The sequence below is a fragment of the Leguminivora glycinivorella genome, chromosome 15 (assembly GCF_023078275.1).
Source record: "Leguminivora glycinivorella isolate SPB_JAAS2020 chromosome 15, LegGlyc_1.1, whole genome shotgun sequence".
Taxonomy (NCBI): Eukaryota; Metazoa; Arthropoda; class Insecta; order Lepidoptera; family Tortricidae; genus Leguminivora; species Leguminivora glycinivorella.
Genome location: NC_062985.1, coordinates 15,414,970 through 15,439,242, shown reverse-complemented (window position 1 = coordinate 15,439,242; position 24,273 = coordinate 15,414,970). Strand labels below are relative to the sequence as shown.

Sequence of the window (24,273 nt, the reverse complement as noted above, 5' to 3'; positions counted from 1 at the left end):
ATTTTACAATCTTGAACAGATAAACCTTATCTGTTATTTATTCTTCCTTTATTGACATTTACGACCAAGCTCCAATCAATGCAGAAATTACTTCGCTCTAGTTTCAGGCGAACTTGGACGATTATTTTTATGCCGGAACCAACCCAAATCAAGAGTTTTAACTGTAACTTGCCGAAACATAACTTTCAAAAAATTCGTTGGTCAATATTGCCACTATAAGATCATTTAAAATACCTACCATAATAGCCTTACTGCCTACACTTGGCTCTACTTAATGTAGTTTCAATTTTAGTTCAGTAAATATAAAATCATGCAAAACTTACCTTGGTGCGCGGCCGGCCCCTTCCCTTCTTCACAGGCGCCTCTTCTACAGGATCATCACTTTTAGTCTTTTTCACTGCATTACTAGTCTTTGCAACACTCGGCTTCTCCTTGGAAGCCTTGATGTCCTTAATCGCCTCACTCAGTTTCTTGTCATCCTCACTATCACTCTTAGATGTGGCGGTCCTTCCCTTCTGTCCACATTTAGGCAATGATTTAGATACAACTTTTAGAGGCAAATCATCATCACTTGAGGAATCTGATGAACATTTGCTGCAAGACTCCGAACTTGAACTGCTATCAGACAATTTTGATGTTTTCTTCTTAACTTTTGATTTTTTGGTGTCTGTTGCATCTGAAGGTTTCGTCTTGACAGAGGGCTTAGCGCTTCTTCTAGGTGAAACCTTCCGTGCAGGAATTGCAGCTATTTTGAGCCTCAGTCCGGTGTCACAGGATGTAACGGAGAAGTGGGGCTTAGAAGTAGAAGTCTGCTTAGCTCCTGAACATTCAAATTCACTTCCTGATGATTCACTGGAACTGCTGTTCTGTAATCATAAAGACAAGAAGCAATTAATCATTTGCATTACTGAATAATTAGGTATTAATCAACAGTCTAAAAACTTTTAATAAATCAAATGCACAAAAAGGATTAAATATAAAACCCAGCATTGCAGTAAGTATAAACATTTTTTTAATAATTTAATTATAGAAATAAACAAGAATTTTGTGGTGTGCTAAAATGTATATCCAAGCATTTTGTAAAAAGGAGTAAACATACCTCTGAATCTGTATTTGAATCCGAATCGCCACTTGAATCATGGGTCTTTGGTACTTCAGTACCCATTTCTGTAATAAAACAAACAATTTTAGTATAATAAGTATGAGTATGTACTTTGACTCGTTATAAGATCGACCAGATTTGATAACTCTGAGCCGAAAAGTTCAACTTGAATTTGCCCAAGATAATTCATTTACACTTTAAATATAATACGTTTTGTGTACATTATTTGTAGAAAGAAGCTATTGACATAAAACATTTGTGTAAGAGGTTAATGGCAACAAGTTAATTTCAAACTACTAAATTATTCATTTAATGTGGAATCTAATTTCTGAATGACATTGAAACTTAAACAAAATTCTCTGGTCATCTGATGGGTAATAACTGCAGTTGAAACTGCAAGAAACATGACTGGGTGCTTGGCTTGACTAAACTGGTCGCAACAATAATTTGCGTAGTTGCTTATGAATGCATAATTATTCCAATTCTAGCCGCTATTCAGCAATTAAATACTTACGGGCACATAGATAATTGATATGCGAGCTACTCACTTCAAGGTTGGTCAAGATGTTTCCAAGTCCAACTGCATAAATTCCCGCATTATATCACTGGATACACAAGAATAACATCGTCTCTGCAAAATTATAGAAGGATATCACCAAAATATAAAAACAAAACGACTATTTGGACGAATTATCCTATTGTTCGAGCATTTTGATGGTACAAAATTAGGCGAGATGACAGATCCGACACTCGAAGGACCAGTTTCCTATCACATCACGACGTAACATTATATCATTCCTAAACAGTGGATTCTACGCTATCACTTCAAACTGAACGAATTTACACTTGATGATCGCTTTCTTTTTACGTTGCGATAATAATTAGGAGTAACGGTCTTTTAGGACATTGGCGCCAAATAAGTGCATACGTTTACATACATAACCGGAATAATATCGAAGAAAGCTGATTCTATCATAAGAAAACATACTAAACTAAATGTACAAGACGTAATTACATACCAACTATATATTAAAATCCTGTAATGCAAAGATAAACGCAGTTGGTTCACTTGAGAGCACAACACTTGGCCTCCATGTTTACAAATCATTCAAATAAAATAAAATATATAGGAAGATGCCTAGGCAGAGTGAGAGAAAACTAGAGAATTTCATAGCTTACTCTTTTTTACAAATACGTTTTTCTCACGCGAGAAAGAGATAGATATAACAAATTCATATGCACATGAATTGCGCAAAATGGCGTCACCGATCAAATGCATGGATGCTATTTCGTATAAATGCTAAAACTTCTTGTGACTAAATTTGTTTAAAATGCTTAGCATCTTGAAATAGATGTACTTTGGGCATTGAATGTACATTTCCTCATATAGTTTTAAAACTGGTATCAGTAGTACAAAAACAAGTATGGGGAGAAATTAGGAAGTGTATGTGTGCGTCTGTGTTTTGTATATTACGGACATGTGTGCATTCCGTACGTTTCACGAAGTATTCGAACCATGCTATAAACAGTCTCGCTTTATATTGTAAAGTTGTAAAATATTATTTTTCCAGTGGATTTTATTAACTATATCAAATGATAGCAAACTAAAGTAACATACCCATAATCAGAATAAAGGCATACAATTGCATATAATGCATATTACAGAGTATTTTCCTGTAACTGAAACGGCATGTGGGATATACGTCAATGTCACTGTCATTATGTTTTGTCAAAATATTTTATAGGTTAGGGAAAAAAAAGGGCGGGAATCCGAAACAGCAAGGCGGCTTTTTTGAAAATTTTTCATTAATTGGGTTTTAAGTCCTTTTTTACTAGCAAAACCTACATAATTTTGTCATCTTTTTCATTAAAACTAACTACAAATTGAAATTCTTGAAATAAACCTTTGATGAGCCCGGGAAACGGGGGTGCGGGCGGCGGCCCCTCCCCCATGGAAACAGACACCGCCAAAGTTTCTTCAAAAAGAAAGAAAAACAGAGAAACACCGGATTCTGATGATACGTGCACATCACGTAAACAAAAAATGACCCACATACGAAGCAGGCGTGGTCTTTTCAAAGATCACAATCCTATATACGAAGACCTGACCAAAAAGGAATATGCCATTCTATTACAGTCCGATGCCAATGAGGCCACGCATAAAATTCCCATGGACATCCTCAAAGTTAATAGGATACTAAAAGAAGTCACTGGAGTTCAGTATGTTAAAGCAGCGGGTAACTTTTATGTAAAAGTTTATTTTGGTTGTGCCAAAGATGCTAATGCATTTTTATTGAACAATGCTCTATTACAAGCCAACAACTGGAAGGCAACAATCCCCTACGATAGTATTGAATGCCAAGGAATAATTCGTGCTCCCGTTGATCTCAGTGAGGAGACATTACTTGACGAACTAAAAGCAGACTGCATGGTTCTCGGTGTGAAGCGATTTGCCAAAAAACAAGAAAATGGTCAATATAAACCGCTTCCGACTGTTCTGGTGACATTTATGGCTGCAACTAGACCCGACCACGTCATCTATGATCACATCTGGATGCCTGTACAGGAGTACATCAGGCCACTGCTGCAGTGCTTCAGATGCTACAAATTTAATCACGGTAGTGGAGCTTGCAAAAGTTCACAAGTTTGTTCCATTTGTTCGGCAGGACATTTTTACAAGGAATGTCCCACACCTTCTGACTTCAAGTGCTCAAACTGTAGTGGACCCCATTCGGCAGTTTCATATTCTTGTACGGTAAAGGCGGAAAAAATTGCTCAAATTAAGAACAAGATCAGTGGCAAATTCTCTTATGCTACGGCAGCTGCAGTAGCTGTTACACCTAAAAACAATACCAATAATACCTCAAATAGTAAGATGCAAAAACCACCTGCTAAGACTCCTCAAGGACGTGCTGTGATTGCTGATATCCTGAACTCTGATATTGTTCTTAATGCAATTACCAAAACAATTGTAGAGTTATTGAAGAAAAAAGAAATCAATAATACTTCCTCTGGTCCTATCCCTATAACCTCCCAAATGGTAAAAGAACAGCTTTTAACAAGTTTCACAACTTAAATTATGGATAGGTTAGGTTTTAAAGAATTAAAAATACTTCATTGGAACTCCAGAAGTCTATTTCCTAAATTAGGTCAGTTAATACATTTTTTACATAACTGTGATGAGAGTGTTGACATCATACTAATTAATGAAACTTGGCTGTCACCTAGCAAAGTTATAAAATTGCCTGGGTTTACTGTCATTAGAAGAGACTCTAACCATCCCCACAGTGGCATTGCAATTGCTATCCGTTCCAAACTCAGGTTTAGTGTTGTCAACACTTCATCACAGTACCATTTCCAAAATATTCTAGTTACTGTTGACATTAATAATTTTTTCTAGATTTGTTGTGTGTATATGCACCTCCACCTCCAAATGGTAAGTTTAGTATAGATTTATTAAAAGATTCGTGTTCAAAATTTGTAAGCAATAACCGTCTCATAATAGGTGACTTCAACGCACATCACTCCTCCTGGAGTTCAAGAGTAAATGATGGAAGAGGTAAGGCTCTTCATGCTTTTATAGAAAATTCAGATTTTGTTTGTTTAAATGACGGCACGATCACGACTTTTGCTCCGTTTGGCCAACAAGGTAATGTTTTGGATTTAGTATTCGCATCCCGAGCTCTTAGCTCTAGTTGTTCGGTATCTGTTCTTGATGATCTTCTTAGTAGTAATCACTTCCCTCTGCTCATTGGTGTAGTTTTTGACTCGCCTACTCCAATATCTAAGAGTCCGGGTATTAATCTTCGTCAAGATAATTCACTAGCTAATGTAAATTTCAAAAAGATTGACTGGGCCAAGTTTAAAAAGTTATGTGATGTTGAATATGAAGCTTTTCAGTTTGTAGATAACCCTCTAGAAAATTATACGAAGTATTTGAGTATTTTACATGACATATTAATGACGTTTTCTAAAAAATGTTACCAGTTTAATAAAAATTTAAAAGCTACTCCTTGGTGGAATGAAGAATGTGAATGTGTAGTTTTACGAGCCAAAATAGCCTTACAATCATACAAAAAATATCCATCTGTTGAAAACTACATTTTATATAAAAAATTAGATGCCTTTAAGAAAAGAAAACTATTTGAAATTAAACGAGAGTGTTGGTCTAATCTTTGTTCTTCCTTTAATCGCATGACATCGAGTAAAATTATTTGGGATCACATACGCCGATTCAAGCATGCAAAACTTAATTTAGTTTCATCATCTTCAAATCTTTTTCAAAATCCAGATAATTCGACACTGTTTTTAGACAGGATTGCTTCAGACGATAATCATATATCAAATGGTGACCTTAATGAGTACTTTGAGAATTGTGGCCTCCCGGAGGCTCAATGGATGGTTAACAACTTTTCTTTTAATGAGTTTTTAGCTGCACTAGAAAATAAAAAAGATACTTCACCTGGGCCTGATTTCATTTCTTACAGTGTCATCAAAAACTTACCTAATCACGCCAAAGAAGTGTTATTGCAAATATTGAATGATTTATGGCAAAATAATTGTATTCCTCCAACTTGGAAAACACAACACGTTGTTCCAATTCTCAAACCTTATAAGGATCCTAATTGCGTTGAGTCATATAGACCTATTTCCTTAACATCCTGTTTCGCGAAAGTTTTTGAAACAATGTTAAAAAATAGACTAGAGTGGTTTACGGAAAACAGCAAACTTATTCCAAGTACTCAATACGGTTTTCGGAAAGGTAAAAGTACAATAGATAACTTAAGTTGTTTAATTGGCGATGTTAAGAATAACTTTCGATCTAATCAGTATACATTAGCTGTTTTTTTAGATATTAAAGGGGCATTTGACAACATTGATCACGCATATCTTATTAAAAGTTTATCTATATTGGGGTTTCCTGGGCATATTTTACGTTGGTTATTTAATTTTCTTAATAAAAGATCTCTTACTTTAAAAATTCGATCTACTTTAATAGGTTCTAAAGTTTCTACAAAGGGTACTCCTCAAGGCTCTGTATTATCTCCTCTTACATTTATACTAAGTTTGGTTTGTTTTATGAAAGAAATTCCGCATTCTGTTAAGCACTTATTTTATGCAGATGATTTGGTTTTATATGTAAACTGTAATGATATAAAAGTTGGTGAATCTATTATGAACGACTGTCTGCGTAGTATTCATAACATATTAACAAATTCACTAAAACTTGAAGTTAATGTTTCCAAAAGTTCTGTAATTCTCTTTTCTCAAAATGGCTTGCATTACCCTCAAGTTTTATATAATTCTAGCGTTATTCCTGCTCAGTCTTCTGTCAAATACGTTGGCCTATTTCTTGATTATGATCTTTCGTGGAAAACTCATATTGATACTATTTCTAAAAGAGCCGAACTAGGTTTAAATATATTGAAGTCGTTAACAGGAGTAAAATGGGGAGCAGACCCTAAGGTTCTTAAGACTATATATATCGCAGCTATTAGAAGTAATTTTGATTATGGTTGTATGTTTTTTGCTGATGCGAATATCCACCTTTTAAGGAAATTAGATATTATTCAAAATAGGGCGCTACGAATTATTACTGGAGCTATGATGTCATCTCCAATTAATTCTCTGGAGATAGAGGCTGGCATTGTGCCTCTATTTATACGTAGATCTTATATTACTGATAAATATGGCCTTAAGTTAGTTAGTCGTGATAATGAAGTAGCTTATAGATACTTGACATATGTCAACATACCAAATTATAATTTAGCACCGCTTACTAATTCTTCTTCCATAAGTGAAGTTATAACGTATTTAAATTTTGAATTCCAAGATATAGTGTATTGGTCGCATTTGCTTCCCTGTTTTGAACATGAATACTATGATAGCATGCGAGACGTGGTTGTTGAACTCATCAAATTTGAATCAAAATATGACTTCTTGGAGTTTCTTGATATGAAGACTGATTTTATTAAACTATATACAGATGGATCAAAGACTAAAGATAGGACCAGTTTTGCGTTTTATGATTCTTTTTTGAACTTAGGAAAAGTGTTTGAATGTAGTAGTTACTTTTCTGTATTTTCGGCTGAAGTATTAGGCATAATTTACGCTTTAGAGCATATTAACGATAATTATTTAAATAAAACCAAATTTTTAATTCTATCTGATTCCATGAGCGCTTTACAAGCTCTTAAAAATAAATGTCTAAGTGCAACTGTTAACTATTTAATTTATAAGTTAAGAAGCTGTTTAAGTTCTTTAATAGATAGAAATATAATTGTTGAATTTTGCTGGGTTCCTGGACATTCAGGAATTTTTGGTAACGAGCTTGTAGACACGCTAGCCAAATCTTCTGAAAATATTCAAGTTTGTAATTTAAAAGTACCTTATACCGATTTAGTTCCTTTTGTTAGAGAACTTATGATTAGACGTTGGAATAACTCGTGGTCTAAATCCAAAGAAGTTAAAGGCAAATGGCTAGCCGAAATAGTCCAGGCTCCCAGCACCAAGTCGTGGTTTGAATATCAAAGAAAATATATAGAAAGGAGATTTATTACAACTATATGTAGATTGCGAATTGGTCATGCTCGTTTTCCAGCACATCTTTTCCGATTAAAATTAAGTGATTCCGCTGCTTGTCCATATTGTAATTTTAATTTTTGTAATCTTGACCACATTTTCTTTAACTGTTCTTCATTTAATTTGCAGAGGTTGTTATTTGTTGCCATGTGCATGGATACGGGTTTTCAAGTTCTACCAAACTCTGTACAGGCTCTTTTAAAATATCCACAATTGTACCCTGTAATTTGTGAATTTGTTATGCACACTATTGGCGCTCTGTAAATAATTTTTAATTGATCAAAACTACTTCTTATTGATAAAACATTGTATTGTGTAGTTACTAAATAGTCATAAGTTTATCATTTAAATATGTGCAATTATTTACTTTTATGTTTAACATAGTAATTGTTATACCTGTACTTAATTGTTTCTTCTGTTTTATTAAATATTGTATGTTTGAGCTGATGGCCAAGTTGCCAATGCTCCCAATAAATTAAAAAAAAAAAAAAAAATTTTATAGGTTAGCTTATTTAAGCTGGTTATTTTTATAGTACGAATATAATCGAGAATATCACTTTAGCGTGAATAAAGTATAATCTGAGACGACATACATTTGGGAAACAACTAAACACCATACTTCGCCACTATGGCCCTAAACAGGCTTTTTGCTGGGCTATCAATAACACATACCGTACTGGGACGTCGAACTATTTATACGGGAGTCGTTAACTTTGCGAGTAAACCCCCATTAGACAAGCCGAAGCCAGGATTCGGCATAGCTTATAGGCGCATAGTCCACTTTCCTGAAGAATATACCGTCAAGCCCTTAGAAGTAACCAATCTTGCAGGCAGAGATCCAGTGTCAGGTACACATTTTACTGTCGATTTCGTTCAAGTTAAACTTAGTGGTACTATGTTGATGAGGTCATCAACATAGTACCAAATTCCTAGTAATCAGTATCTTTAAAACCATTTATTACTTACAGGTCGCGTTGTAGCTAAAGGCATAGGAGGCGGCATCAAGCACAAATATCACTGGATAGCATGGATCAGGGATGGGCCTACGGAGGGCCCTCCTCAAGAGGAGAAGGTTATACAGGTATCGTATTCTCCCTACAAAGAAGTAGGTACGTAAGTACCTACTAGATATTGTATAATCTTTTTATAACTATAAATTTGTTGGCCATAGATTTTATCATTTCTTCCCCTAAATATGCTTAATATTTTACTGCCCTATTTCTTTCTTTACGGATCATTCAATCATATTCTATTTATTTAGGGCCACAAGTCTGTTTTTTGCCATTAGATTAACATTATTTACACAAGAAATGACTCTCCTATTTCTGAAGAGGAAGCTGAAGCTCTCACCTCTTTCTGTGTTTTTTTTTTAGTTCATAAAATTGTTATCATATTAAAACTCAATTGATCTGACACCACAATAAAGTTATACATTCTAATAACTAACAAACAAACAAAGCATTTATTGCAAACATATTACAAACATATAACATGTGGGAGTAATATGACCCTGCAAGGGTGCAGCAATCTTACAACTACTTAATAGTAGGTATATAAATAAATTACAAATTAGGTTTTACAAGTTATTAATAATACTTTTAGCTACTTAATTTTGTTATAATAGGTATTAATTAAACATTCTGTCATCAAAAAACTCTTGCAATGTATAAAAGGTTTTTTTAAGGTTATGAAATAAAACTCTGGATACAGATTATATAATTAATATAACATGTGATATTTTTCTCTGTTTTATTTCATGATTGACTATTGCGCTAACCAAAGACAATATTATTAAAAGCTTCTTAAAAACAAAATTTCAGGTTATGGAAGATGGTTGTCGGACAGCAAACATAGCCCTAGTTGCAGTTGGAGACAAGTTGAAATATATTTTAGCAACAGAGAACATGAAAGCCGGTGACATCATCAAAACCTCCAGACACTTGCCTAGGATACCTGGTTAGTTGGTTAATCCATTTTATATCATCGTTAATAAGGTTTCCATTAGTACCTTTTTGGTTTGGAACCCTAAAAATTAGGTACACTCATGTCTAAACTTAGCAAACATACACTGTTTTTTAAATGAACTTGTCTCTTACTCATATATTAGAGAAAGTATGCAGTGAAAATATTGCCCTTTTTGAAGCCAGCATGACATTGAGTATCTAAAGAACAAATGAACAACGCCAATAGTTTCCATCTAGCAGTAAAATTACCAGCAAAGAAACTGCTGCAAAACTTCCAACTCTTATAAGTAAGATAGGTACCAACACTCACATATTATCTGGAACTCAAATAGCTTGTTAATTGTAACGTTTTTTTTTTTTCAGTTAGAGCCAATGAAGGTGATGCGTACGTCTTAGGGGCACTGCCTACTGGGACCATTGTCCACTGCATTGAAAAAGTGCCTGGTAAGAATGGCTATTAAACTATCAACAATGCTCAGAGCACAAGGTCTAATGTTGAATTGTATCACAATTTTTGTAATGATAATTAAAATTTCCATTTCTTTAGTCTAGTTTTTTATGTCTTTGCAAGTCTTTGTCCAATGAGGAGGCACACTCAAAGATTATGGCGGATGGCGCCACCTTATTAGTCCATTGCACAGATAAAGAATTTCATACGTGAGAGCGAGAAGAAGATATTCTTTTCTCTCTCTCACATATGAATGACAGTGACATGCCTAGACACTTGCTCAGGCGCCGCCTGGCGGGATAAAATGCCAGTGTGCCGCCTCATTAATTAGATGTATAAGAAGTATGCACTTATATCGCAGTTTTGCATTTGAGTTTGTTTTACCTAAACGCCTTTTTATTAACACTTTCGCTACCAAGAACCCGACTGTCGGGTACACCGCTCGTAGAAGCGTAGCCGATTACATGGGTTTCCCCGTATGTAGCGAAAATGTCGTAGCGCCGCGTAGAGCCCGGTTTCGAAAGTGTTAAGAGAAACGATTGGAACCATATTCAAGACATTCTACTAAATTGTTCTAGGCATGGGCGGTCTGTACATCCACGCAGCCGGCACCTGCGGCACTATATTGAGGAAGCAAGACGACCGTATCATCGTGCAGATGCCGTCTAAGAGGCTCTTCAGCTTCGATCAGCACTGCATGGCTGTCGTTGGTCAGTATTTTATTATTAACTGTAATGATAGATTTATCATTGTTGTAATAAAAAAAACAATTTAAATGTGAAAGACTTGATGAGGCCCTCTTACCAACTAACTCTTGCTAGCACCGCACCAACATAGCAAATGTTGGTGCGGTGCGATAGTCTGTTAGCGTTTTTAGGGTTGACACAACTTGGTCCTTTTGTGTACTGTGTACGCAGTCGCTTTGAAATGCACTCGTTTGTGATCATCGACAAAACATGTGGTTGTTCAATAAGACTTATTTCTCTCTCAAAACCATTTATTTCTCTGAATGGGTACTGAACTTTTTTTCTTTAATTTCCAGGTCGCCTATCAAACATAGAGCACGGAAGCACGCCCATTGGTTCCCCGCAACGTAACCGTTGGCTCGGTAACCGTCCGCGCTCAGGACTCTGGCACCGCAAAGATGGCCGCCACGGCCGTAAGATACACCCGCCCAAACCGGTTAAAGAAGTCGGGAAGGCTGAGGCAGCTCGCCCGGCGGCGCTTAAACTGTCCATGCACCCTTAGATTAGGACGATATTTAGTAGAGAGTTTAATAAATAAATGTAAATTTTATTGCAGACAATTTTATTTAAATAACTGGAAATTTTAACATAGGCAAAAAGCTATCAAAAATAATTCAAGGACACTTTAATTTGTGTAAATATTTGGCCTACCAACCAGCAAAGAGCTACAGTAACCGCTGGCTCGGTAACCGTCCGCACTCAGGCCTGTGGTATCGCAAAGATGGCTGCCACGGCCGAAAGATACACCCGCCGAAACCTGTCAAAGAAGTTGCGAAGGCTGAGGCAGCTCGCCCGGCGGCGCTTAAACGGTCCATGCACCCTTTTAGATTAGGGAAATATTTAGTAGCGAGGTTAATAAACAAATGTAAATTATATTGCAGTAAATTTTATTTAAATAACTGGAAATTTTAACATTTTTTTTAATACTACGTCGGTGGAAAACAAGCATACGGTCCGCCTGATGGAAAGCTGTCACCGTAACCTATGGACGCCTGCAACTCAAAGAGTGCCACATGCGCGTTGCCACCCCATTAGAAACTTGTACATTCCCTTTTGCTGTGTTAAGTACACAGCAAAAAGGAGTGTACAAGTTCTAAGGAGGGTTCGGGTTGCCGACGACTCAAAGGACAATAGACGGAACAACATAGGGCAAAGCACTCAAAAATAATGGCCTACTTAGTGACAACTAAAGAGCTATAATATAACCGTTGACTCGGCAACCGGTCGGCTCGGCTTCACAAATATTGACTACCTTCTTCGGCTGCGGCTATACGTAAATTCCACTTCCGACCGAGAATTATTTTTGCAGACTAATACATATGGTGGGATGAAAAAAGAGCGTACACCCATCTTAAAGACCGGCAACGCAACTCCAACCCTTCTGGTGTTTCGTTAGTTTATAGGCGACAGTGATCGTATTAAACAAAAGGAATACATAATTATATTATTCCAAATTGCAAGCCACGAACCCTCCTCAGATTTATCAAAATTTATTTGAATAAAATGTAATATAAATATACAATCAGCACATAGCAACTCATCAGACGTTGCGTTGTAACAAATATAAGTACATTTAAAGCTTGACAAAGCTATTGAATATAAATACTATAAAATGCGTATCTAGAGAATAAATTCATAATAACAATTAAATGCTTAACAAATATCTAGAGAGTAAAATAGACTTTTTCAGCTGCTCATTCTTCATCTTCATCCGAAAATGTGAGTATCTGAAAATAATAAATAAAATTGACAAATGCATATAAAACAAGGCAATGGCAGTTTTTTTGGTTGAAAAAATCGGCTAAGTCAATATTCGCTAAATTACATTTATGTTCCAATTTCCTTTCGTACATACACAAGGAGGGCGCCACTAATATAAACGTGTAATTATGAACGGGGCATGTTTTGTGTAACCACTGGGCTTAGTTACTATGGTCAAAAAACTTACATCAGTCATTTCAGCAGTCAGCTGCAACTCTGCCAAACCAGTAACCTCTTCCAAGTAGCTGCCACTATTGAGCACTTTAAACACGAATTCCTCCCCCTCTTTTCTATATTTCTCCAGTACTAAGTCCGAGCACGCTATACAGTGGTTGAATTTCGCACAGGTGGGTGCTACTGTGCGGTATGAGTGGAGAAAACCGCGGATGGAGTGGGGGATAGGACCAAGCACGCCTTGGAGGTGAGGTGGTATGTCTGACTCGTCCGTCAGGTTGTATAGGGCTGGAGCGTGTTCCCTGAAATAAGTAAAGGTATATGTTGTATGATTGCACAAAATCTTAACCCATTCATTACCGACATTCGCCCATTACAATTAACTTGTATCGTGACGCAAATTCGCGTCTTCGGCAATTAATGGGTTAACAGTTTACTTAGTTAAATGGTCGATTGTGGTGATCTCAGTTATGTTCTATTTATACATTGGATAAATGAGTGAAACACAAAAATATACAGAATCAGTTTGTGCTGTTTCGGAGGCTAAGTTGAAAAACCATGCTAAGGCCAAATTAGCCATAATATTAGTATATAAATACGCTACGACCGTAACCGATAGCAAACATCCGTAGCAATCGCGTCTAGCAATGAAAGTATCTATTGATGAAAAGGTGAGAGAAGGACGATTGCGTTGGTCACGTAATGCGGCGTGATCAAACCCATCCCATAAAGAGGGTCCTTAATCTCCCAGAACAACCGAAGGGAAGTGGTAGACCGCCTTCTACATGGTGGTCTAACGTGCAGAGAGAGATCCATAGACAAAACATTAACCCACAGACAACCCGAAATGGAATTCTTTGGCGCAAATGTACGGGAAGACCCGACCCCAGATAGACTGGGATAAGGGTAGGACAAAGAAGAAGCTCATACCACGCCCGAGTTAATTTGCTCGGCAAGATGGTGTCCCTCAGTCAGTTGTTCAAAATACCTGAGTGGGTGCTGCGTGAGTCCAGCGAGGAGTTCAACTGCAAGCGCGCCGGCCACGGCCGCGGCGCCGGGTCGTGTCACTGTGCATTGTTGATCTAATGTACGGTCCTTCAGCGACTGTAAAAGTAATAAACGCACTTTTCACTTCCATCCAAAATATTCCTTACCTTCCGATACCTTATTTTGTCGAGACAGAAAATAATCGTACTCCAGCCGGGCGGGACTACGCCTACGTCGGGAGCAGATTTTGGATATAGTTGGATGTATAAAAATATAAATAAATATTATAGGACATTCTTACACAGATTGACTGAGGCCCACGGTAAGCTCAAGAAGGCTTGTGTTGTGGGTACTCAGACAACGATATATATATAAACACTTATATACGTAGAAAACACCCATGACTCAGGAACAAATATCTGTGCTCATGACACAAATAAATGCCCTTACCGGGATTCGAACCCGGGACCGCGGCGTAGCAGGCAGGGACACTACCGACTGCGCAGGACCGGTCGTCAAAGTATAAGGGTTGTAGCAACAGATTTCATGCTAAGCACGTGACCTCAGTGGCTAGATTTAGCGTAGATCTAACTTGGTACCTACTACCTGCGTGGAAACGGGATTGAGAAGTGAAAATAATGACATTTGCCAGAGGTGGTGGCCTCATTGCAGAAGTAATAGCTTAGGCAGGAAAGCACGGCCGCGTGATAAACGACATAACGTCAGGCCGTCCTTTTTAGGGTTCCGTACCTCAAAAGGAAAAAACGGAACCCTTATAGGATCACTTTGTTGTCCGTCTGTCCGTCCGTCCGTCCGTCTGTCAAGACCCTTTTTCTCAGGAACGCGTGGAGGTATGAAGCTGAAATTTATATCAATTACTCAGGTCTACTGTCCCTTGAAGCTGTGAAAAAATCAAACTTCTAAGCCAACGCAATCAAAAGATACAGCCGTTTATGCAGCAAATTTTCGACACTTGCAAGGGAATCAAAACCTACAGGGTGCTTCCCGTGAACTCAGAATCTTGAAATTTGGTACGAAGCAACGTCTTATAGCATAGATAAAGGAAAAATTACGAAAACCATAAATTTTTAGTTACATCACATAATATTTTTTTTTTTAATAATTGTAAACCTTGCAGGTTTGTACGGAACCCTCGGTGCGCGAGTCCGACTCGCACTTGGCCGGTTTTTTTTTGGATGTGTTTTGTATTTCTTCTGTCTGTTACCCTCCGTGAATCTTTCTCACTTGATGGTCTCACTCACTCATCGGAAGATCAGGGGGCCGATTTTTGAGTCACACTGTCACTAAAATACCGGTTGAAAACGGTGAATTGCCTATTATTTTCAGTGACAATTTTCTGAATTCGAACGCCGTGAGACTCAAAAATCGGCCCCCAGCGCTGGAAGTCACCAGCAACACGCTGAGATGAGGCCTTTTCGTGGCACTTCATTCCTTTCTGTCTTGTTGTTATTATGTGTATTTTGTCTTACCTGTGTTCACGAATAAACGTCTATTCTATTCTATTCTTTTCGCACCTTTGTATGAGCGATAGGGATGCACCGATGCGATAAAGTTTATCACGCTAGAGTGCTACGCCCGCTCGCAGGTGTGGCAGGTATACATATAGCGGGCGACTGTTCAGTAATTAACTATTCAACGTCTCACTGTAGTAACAGGTATAATCGATATAATTATAGTTAAGACTAGGTGGAAGCAGACTGTTTATTACTACTTGTAGATAGTAACTACATGGGTTTATTACTACATGTGGATAGTTACATTGCCCAGAGCGGTGACGTCATTGCAGAAATAGCAGCCCAGCGCCCGGCAGGTATGTAACTGGTGACTGTTCAGAGCCTGACGGTTCAATATTCGACTGTTCAACGTCTGACTGTAGTTAAGAGGATGCCCCGTGCCTCTCTGACTAGATAGGTTTGACTGCTTCTTGTCTTATGACCAGTGATCGGGGATTTGGATGCCACACGGGGTGAATGACCTCAAACATTATGCTAGTATGGATATGCCGCGGCCCGCGGGATTCCAGGCTTTATGTGGTTAGAAAAAGGACAGTTTTTTATCATAATATTATGCCTTACGGGTCATTATTGCTATTACGGGTCAATGTTTTAAATGGACCTCAAATCATCTTTGTTATTACTGCTGAAAGTGCTGAATTTATTTTTTCTTAATTCACTTACAATAAAATATGCGTATAAAAATTCACTTTATTATAGATCAATAATTTAGTGCAAAATAACAAAGTCATTTTCTTAGTGACAAAGAAAGTTTGACTTTTTTTCCCTATATCATAACCAACACTTGCTAAACTTGCTTATTCAATATCGTTTATTTTATAAATATTACTACCAACACGGGAATTGCTTTTAGTTTTCGACCAGTTACTTGTTACAGTTGTTACCTCAATGTTTATGAGCTACGGTAGTTAATTGCTTACCATCAGGCGATCTGTCTGATCATTTGTCTACTAAGACATAAGAAAAATTATCACGGGCCGGACGGCATATCCATATCACTGTTTCTACTTGATATCCCGTGGTGTGACATCCAAATCCCCGATCACTGCTTATGACTAGGTGGAAGCCGAGGGTTTATTACTACATGTGGATAGTTACATTGCCCGGAGCAGTGACGTCATTGCAGAAGTAACAGCCCAGCTGAGCGCCCGGCAGGTATGTAGCTGGTGACTGTTTAGAGCCCGACGGTTCAATATTCGACTGTTCAGCATCTGACTGTAGTTGAGAGGATGCCCCGTGCCTCATGACTAGGTAGCTGTCGAAGCCAAGGGCTGCGTTTATTACTATCTGAAAAAGAGAGGTAATTATTTATTAGAAATTGGTTAAACATTAACTGGTATCAAGAAGCAAAAATGGGCTTGAATAGCTTCGGTTAGAGTTGTTATGTTGGCTGCAGTTCCCCTTGACTCCCCTTCCCCACTGTTCCCCTTGTTCTACTGGATGTCATATACTTACTTAACTAGAAGTCAGGTGAAGATACTACTAGAAGTCAGAGATAGGCTCACGATTCTCACGAAACAACACCAGCTAATTTATTGAAGAATCAATGTACATAATACCTTCCCATAATGTGCACCAAGAAGCGTAGGTAACCATCTCGCCTCTCTAGTATCTAACAGCAAGAATGTCACATCATGGGCTTGTATTTCTTCGGTTAGAGTTTTGATGTTGGCAGCAGTTTCGGCGCGGAGAGATTCGCCTACTGGATGCCCTGGCATTGGGATGTGTAGCGCAATGCCGCGGGTTTCCTGTAAGGGAAAATCGAGTTTCTTATCATGAAACCGCAGTTGAGTTTTGGCTAATCATGTCGATATAGATTTGGGTTGCGGTCGTCGCTTACAGTTACGGCTCGGGTACTCTATGCGAGCGAGGTAAGTGAGAGCAAAAGGAGTAACTATGGTACTCGTGTCAAAATAGTAGATATGGAATGCCTTATGGCGCAATTTCATTAGTCGATAACTCGTTCGGTATACAGCATACGGGGAGTCCCCGTAGGCGAGATAACAACCAATGAAAGTGGTGCAATTTAATTAGTCTTTAACTCGTTCGGTATGCAGCACACGGGGAGTCCCCGCAGGCGAGATAACAACCAATGAAAGTGGTGCAATTTAATTAGTCTTTAACTCGTTCGGTATGCAGCACACGGGGAGTCCCCGCAGGCGAGATAACAACCAATGAAAGTGGTGCAATTTAATTAGTCGATAACTCGTTCGGCATGCAGCACACGGGGAGTCCCCGCAGGCGAGATAACAACCAATGAAAGTGGTGCAATTTAATTAGTATTTAACTCGTTCGGTATGCATGCAGCACACGGGGAGTCCCCGCAGGCGAGATAACAACCAATGAAAGTGGTGCAATTTAATTAGTCTTTAACTCGTTCGGTATGCAGCACACGGGGAGTCCCCGCAGGCGAGATAACAACCAATGAAAGTGGTGCAATTTAATTAGTCTTTAACTCGTTCGGTATGCAGCACACGGGGAGTCCCCGCAGGCGAGATAACAACCAATGAAAGTGGTGCAATTTAATTAGTCGATAACTCGTTCGGCATGCAGCACACGGGGAGTCCCCGCAGGCGAGATAACAACCAATGAAAGTGGTGCAATTTAATTAGTATTTAACTCGTTCGGTATGCATGCAGAACACGGGGAGTCCCCGCAGGCGAGATAACAACCAATGAAAGTGGTGCAATTTAATTAGTCTTTAACTCGTTCGGTATGCAGCACACGGGGAGTCCCCGCAGGCGAGATAACAACCAATTAAAGTGGTGCAATTTAATTAGTCTTTAACTCGTTCGGTATGCAGCACACGGGGAGTCCCCGCAGGCGAGATAACAACCAATTAAAGTGGTGCAATTTAATTGGTCTGCGGCACGCGTTACAGAAATCTCTCGTACCCGGAATGCGGTTATCGACTAATGAAAACGTTTCCCCGAATGCGGGCCCTGTGGTACTCGTTCCAGAAATCTCTCGTACCCCGCATGCGGGCCCTATAGACTAATGAAATTGCGCCATTAACGTTACGATGCTATTGCTGGCGCAAAATGCACGTATTGGTTATCGACTCCTAAAATTGCGGCCATTGATGCTTCATTGCGGCAATTTTTTTAACCTATTATTAGGTTCTCCACTCTGCAGTTAATGAGATTCCTCTAAATAAGAAGCATTTGTGCGACTATTTCTTGCGTTAGTAAAAATACTTACTACAGAAGGCAGAATCTTTCTCAAATTGTCAGCAGCAGCATCAGCTTTGCCCCGGCTGGCCCTGCAATCGTCGTGCGTGAACAGGACTTGCCGCGTCGGGTTCGAGTAGGTAACTTTTCCGTAGTCCACGAAGGTGATGTGACGGAAACCCCAAGCCTGACAACAAAGGAAACGAAATTAATAAACACCAGTAAAAATAGCACCTATTGTCCCAGATTTGTAAGAACCTCTTTTTGACACATGACAGCGTCTACAATACGTAAACTCTCGCAACCTAATGGAATTTTAAATAAAATCCTGTAATAATATTTAAAAAAAAACAAGTACTTAAAAACAATATTTCGCTTAATTTAAACATAATCTAGTAGGTACATGTTACATTTTTGCGGATCTTCGTTAGTGAGTATTTTACGATATTAATTTATCACGCAGGATTTACTTATTATGTCATTTATCATTCATTTTTATTTTTAAACTAGTGCTGTGGCAGTCTGTCATTTCCATTCAAATGACATTTCAGTAAGTTGATAGAAATCGTATAGGGCCTAACCGATTCAGCCAATTCGAAATTAATCGTTAGATTTGGCAAACGATACGTCTTAGCCACATCGCAACATACCTACTTCAAAACAAATGTGTCAAAAATGTGAACTTACAAATCCGGGACAATAGTCATTGTCACTTGCATCTGGTCAATCGCGATGTGACAATCTAGTACGTGGATAGGTATCTCTTGTGCGTCTCAGTCGTATTTATTACCTTGTGCTGAGCTTAATCGACAGTGTCCAGTAAACCTCGACAAAGCGCGCTGTTGAAGTACAAGGTTCAGGTTACCAAGCTACGTAACAGTCGTGTCAATAGCCTAGTTTCCTACTAGTCAAATCAGCTTCTTTTTAAGAACTGTCAAAACGATTCGCTAATATGGAATTACTATGAAATACTGAGGAATGACGGTCAATTCATTTACTTTATATCTTTCTCTTTGACTTATTAAATAGAAATTATGTTTAAACATAACTACTGTCCATATTTTTCTTCGAATTATGTGGTGCTTTATTTCGTGCACTGCATAAAATATTTTATTTTATGTATAGGAAACTAGCCTATTGAGCCACTTCATGATACGTCCTTTAACCATATCTCCGTCTGGAGTAATAGTTGAAGAGTTGAAATAAGATATACATACTTTGTCAAACAAGTCTGTCAGTAAATAAGAACAAAGAAAACTATATGCATCCTTTTCTTTAGGGTGCTAGAGAAAAGGATACCTATAGTTTTCTTTGTTCTTATTTACTGACAGACTTGTTTGACAGAGTATAATTACCAGCAGATCCCGTGCTACGTGGCACCCGAGCGTGCCTGCGCCGAGCAGTAGGCACTTGGTGCGCTTCATGACATCCACATCAAGATCCGGTACTAGTCTCCACTTCATCAGCTTGATGTTCAGGTCTGATGATGTGTCAGCTAACCTGGAGGTTAAAGTCAGAATTTTTATGAATATGTCTTTAAGTGTAATTTTACGAATATGTCTTTAAGTGTAATTTTACGAATATGTCTTTAAGTGTAATTTTAGGAATATGTCTTTAAGTGTAATTTTACGAATATGTCTTTAACCCTTAAATGCATGATTTTTTTCTTTTAACTAGAAATTAATAATGTGATAGACAATGGTTTTCTGACTCTAGGAAAAATAATAAAAAAATATTTAACATCGATTTTAATACTAAATCAGTGTTAGAAGTAAAATAGGCTAAATCTTACTTATATAAATATATAATTACTAGTAAAATTTATAAGAAAACTTTTACTACTATTAAAAAGGTACACTATTTGAGAAACCCCTATGATAAAATGATTAAACATAAAATAGTTACTAACTCTGAAAAAATCTGCCTGAATCATGTACTAAAAATCACCATCATCCAGTTTTTTAACACTTTTCCGCCATTTTTTTTTAAATGGTTGGAAATAATGTTTTTATTTAGTAATTGAGATGTAGGATCTAAGAAAAATAAAAAAAAAAGTCCAGCTTATATTTTGGCTATAAACTAGCCAAAATATACATACATACATACAAAATATACATACATTGTAGCCAAATGGCAACAATATGCATTTAAGGGTTAAGTGTAATTTTACGAATATGTCTTCAAGTGTAATTTTACGAATATGTCTTTAAGTGTAATTTTACGAATATGTCTTCAAGTGTAATTTTACGAATATGTCTTTAAGTGTAATTTTACGAATATGTCTTTAAGTGTAATTTTACGGTAAAAGTACGCGTGACTTAAATCTCACCTAAATTAATGTCGTAAGGACCAATAATTAATATTCTATAAAATTTTCCTACAATTTTTTTAACGAGGTTTTGTAGTAATTCCCATCATATAAGTAAGTAATATAATAGGAAAATGCTTTTTGTCATCAAATTTGCGGCAGTCCCATTACCCGACTTATATCTCTAATTTTACCTTTAATACCATGGCAATACGAATGAAGGTGTTCGTCAGTGTATGACATATTATGATCTATACAGGGATTCAAGCGGGAATCTAAGACATACTTGATAGGGTCCATGGACGCGGACATGTTGGCCAGCTTGGGCCCGAAGTTTCCTCGGTCGTTCCTCGCCCAGCCTACCCAGCCGGCGCTCTCTACTGCTTGCACATTCTGAAAAAAAAAGTTCATGGATCCACATCATTAAGAGTGCCCGAATCCAACAAGGTTTCATTCATCCATACAAGGTTTCATTCTCATTTTAAACTTATGAGATGCAAACAACTAATAAAACTTAAGGCACTAAACCATAGAACTTGCTCACAAAATTTGATGAAAAATGTCTTAGAAAAATAGACGAAAACAATTGGAAAGTCAAGCGAAATAATTGGCAGTCATAAGAAATCTATAACTTTATTTCAGGGAGTGGTGATTTAGGTGTCCATTTTGTGCAAAAAAAAAAACAATTTTGTAAAGGCCGATTTGAAGTATAAAGGAATGACTGTGACAATTCAGTCTTATCAAAAAAAAACCGGCCAAGTGAGAGTTGTACTCGCGTTGCAAGGGGCTTGGTACACTACAAGAAGGGCTTAAGCGCCTCCTTTTAGGTAGAACTTAAGTCATTTTTGCGAATAATCGATATTTTGAACAAATCGAAACAGAAATGAATTTATATGTAATATTCAAACGCGCTCACACAATTTCAAGAGATTTGGTAACTCCTTGAACTAAAATTGAATTTTCTTAATTTAAATTACATGTCCGTCTTTGGGTCACAGGTTTACATATGTGTGCCAAATTTCAAGTTAATTGGTTCGGTAGTTTCTGAGAAAATTGGCTGTGACAGACGAACAGACAAACACACAAGTGATCCTATAAGGGTTCCGTTTTTCCTTTTTGAGGTACGGAACCCTAAAAAAGTATTAAATAGCCATGCTTACCTCAGGTACAGAAACAGTAAACACCAAACTTTTCTCCACTGCACCGCTAGCACTGCACCTCAGCCCTATAACCCGGATATCTGTCTTGCATAGACTTGGGCAATGTTCAAGTAATGCTGCTAAAAATGACCGTAGCGGCCATCCTGGATTGTTTCCGTTACTTGGATCAGCAAACACAAAGTAAAGACTAGATAAGTCAATGTTTAAATCGTTTTGTACTTCTAAATTTGGATCAAATAGTTCGGCTAAAGATTTTATTACAACACTATCATTTTCTTGAAGGATGAAAAAGAAGTTTTTCTGATTTGAGTCTAGTTTTTTATAGTCTTGTGCAAGATCTTCAAGCTGTTTGTTGCTGAAGCTTAAAGATATGCTGTTGGTCTCTTTGAGGTAGACTGTCGGTTGGCTCGGTGATGGGAAGGCAAACCAGTAGTAGTAGTGGAATTTCTTTAAATCCTGTAATAAAGGGTCAAGTTTATAGTGATGAAATACTGTAAATTATTATGTTGTTGATAAGTTTTAACATTACAATAATAAATGTCTAAATTAGAGATGGGCCGAATATGGACTTTGCCGAATACGAATATTCGGCCGAACATTCGGTTCAGCTCTTACCGAACCGAACATTCGGCCGAATATTCGGTTACGCCATATTTAGAAAGCGGATGTTAAGAAAAAACTATTAAATGATTGATAATGGTTACATATGTTACTAGAACTACATATGTTATTACGATTTAGTGAATTTAACTACAACTTAGTTAAAACAACTCTAAACTCTTCTCAACTCTTAAACTACGGTTTTTCTAACTTTATATTTGTATTTTGACGCATAGGCAATTATCTCTTTCTAGTAGTTCCTTAGAAAGCTACTAAAATAGGAGCTTATTATCCAAAGGAATATGTAAGATCTTCATTATTTTTTTACTTTGTTTATTTGGTAAATATTCGGCAAAGCAACCGAATTATTTGACCGAATGTGAACATTGAAAAACTTACCGAATATGCCGAATACTGAATATTTACCGAATATTCGGCCCATCTCTAGTCTAAATACATTAGGTAACTTACAGCAAATGAAAGAATGATAAAATTCAACAAGGCCCTGGGGTTTGTGATCCATGTTTTTTTCTTTATGTTAGCCCATATTGCTTCCCCAATTGAATTTAGTAATGCTGCTTTATCTATGTTCTTAAACTCTTCTATTGTGTTCTTGTTCATTATAGTTCCCGTAACATTTTCATAAAGCTGCTGATTGGTGGGTTCCCTGTAAAGCACAGAAGTTAGATTATAATACAAAACAATGATATTGAGAAACAAGGCCTCTTTAAAAATCTGTTAAAGTTTTCTTTATAAACAATAGGAGGCAAACCAGCAGACAGGTAGTCTGATCTTGATGGTAAACGATCACTGCCGCCCTAATCACCAGGGGCCCATTTCTCGAAGCTACAAGTTACAATTTACACTTGTAAACCACTTGACACTTGACTTGGTAGTCACTGTCTAATATGATAAGTTGGAAAGAGACTTCCGCTTGTAACTTTCAGTTTTGAGAAATGGGTTCCAGACCAGAAGTGTTGCAGGTGCGTTGCCGACCCTTATGAGTGAACGCTTTGTCTTGAAGGATTGAAGGTGGTATCAGCCTGGAAATACAGCAGGCAGACAGTTCATTCCATAATTTAGTTGTACTAACTTATTGAACGAGGTTCCGTCAACTTCAAATACAGTCCCGATATCATCACGGTATGTAAATCGGCCAAAAATTTGTTTTGTAGTTTCGTTCAGCCTATCAACCTCTAGTTTCATATCAGTAAGAGCATGCCAAAAGGATGGGTGAACGAAGGACGTAAAAGGCACATATTGAATGATTTCTCCATTTGAAGCCATTTTACATAATTATATTCGTAATGTACTGCTTATTTTTTGCGATATATTTTATTCTTCAAAACACAGCACAAATTCACAAAAGCAAGTCAACACACGAAGCGAACGTCAATGTCACTACTAACACCTGTCAAACACCAGTTTAAAAAAAACGATGAATCAGATTCAAGTCTTTTTAGCCAATCTAATTTTTTTCTGGGCGCGAAAATACAGTCTGGCAAAATAAAGTCGAATTTGAAAAGTGGCAACTTTGTAGTGTCGTCCCTTTCAAATCAATATGTATGAGAAAACAAGACGTTATCAATTGCATTTTTAATTCTAGTAATACATTTTTAGCTGGTATATTAAATTAATCTTTGGTTAACACCACACCTCGGACACTTGCGATCAAATATATGAAAGAGGCGCGTTCCTAGCACACAGTCTAAACGCGTACCATGCTTGTATAAGTG

General features: G+C 37.5%; 3 protein-coding genes across 3 annotated transcripts in view; 1 reads left to right on the top strand and 2 right to left on the bottom strand.

The window, feature by feature from the left end:
- LOC125233846 (histone-lysine N-methyltransferase ash1) overlaps positions 1–2,202 on the bottom strand; it is a 125,027-nt gene extending 122,825 nt beyond the window's left edge. The window contains 4 exon segments of the mRNA XM_048139983.1: positions 324–866; positions 1,100–1,167; positions 1,651–1,733; positions 2,122–2,202. Of these exon segments, the coding sequence (XP_047995940.1) occupies positions 324–866; positions 1,100–1,165 (609 nt within the window). The 5' untranslated portion in view covers positions 1,166–1,167; positions 1,651–1,733; positions 2,122–2,202.
- Positions 2,203–8,183: 5,981 nt separating this feature from the next.
- On the top strand, positions 8,184–11,392 carry LOC125233901 (39S ribosomal protein L2, mitochondrial). Its single transcript, XM_048140069.1, has 6 exons — positions 8,184–8,532; positions 8,653–8,765; positions 9,505–9,640; positions 10,012–10,092; positions 10,675–10,806; positions 11,139–11,392. The coding sequence occupies exons 1-6, from the start codon at positions 8,313–8,315 to the stop codon at positions 11,342–11,344; spliced, it is 888 nt and encodes a 295-aa protein (XP_047996026.1). The 5' UTR covers positions 8,184–8,312; the 3' UTR covers positions 11,345–11,392.
- A 469-nt stretch (positions 11,393–11,861) lies between these two features.
- LOC125233900 (ubiquitin-like modifier-activating enzyme ATG7) lies at positions 11,862–23,921 on the bottom strand. The gene is made up of 11 exons (XM_048140068.1): positions 23,631–23,921; positions 23,009–23,204; positions 21,938–22,393; positions 21,064–21,170; positions 19,825–19,969; positions 18,501–18,656; positions 16,859–17,047; positions 16,398–16,586; positions 13,766–13,881; positions 12,791–13,079; positions 11,862–12,569 (listed from the first exon to the last, which is right to left on the bottom strand). Exons 1-11 carry the CDS (start codon positions 23,822–23,824, stop codon positions 12,537–12,539), a joined length of 2,070 nt encoding a protein of 689 aa, XP_047996025.1. The 5' UTR covers positions 23,825–23,921; the 3' UTR covers positions 11,862–12,536.
- Positions 23,922–24,273: the final 352 nt, after the last annotated feature.

Excerpts from the sequence above, each read along its gene's own strand:
- LOC125233901 (XM_048140069.1), top strand. The coding sequence starts at position 8,313 with ATGGCCCTAAACAGGCTTTTTGCTGGGCTATCAATAACACATACCGTA. Across the intron at positions 8,766-9,504 it reads AAGAGGAGAAGGTTATACAG|GTTATGGAAGATGGTTGTCG; the intron begins GTATCGTATTCT and ends ACAAAATTTCAG. Across the intron at positions 10,093-10,674 it reads CTGCATTGAAAAAGTGCCTG|GCATGGGCGGTCTGTACATC; the intron begins GTAAGAATGGCT and ends AAATTGTTCTAG.
- LOC125233900 (XM_048140068.1), bottom strand. The coding sequence starts at position 23,824 with ATGGCTTCAAATGGAGAAATCATTCAATATGTGCCTTTTACGTCCTTC. Across the intron at positions 22,394-23,008 it reads TTATCATTCTTTCATTTGCT|GATTTAAAGAAATTCCACTA; the intron begins GTAAGTTACCTA and ends CCTTTATTACAG. Across the intron at positions 16,587-16,858 it reads TTGGTGCACATTATGGGAAG|ATAGTAATAAACGCAGCCCT; the intron begins GTATTATGTACA and ends TCTCTTTTTCAG.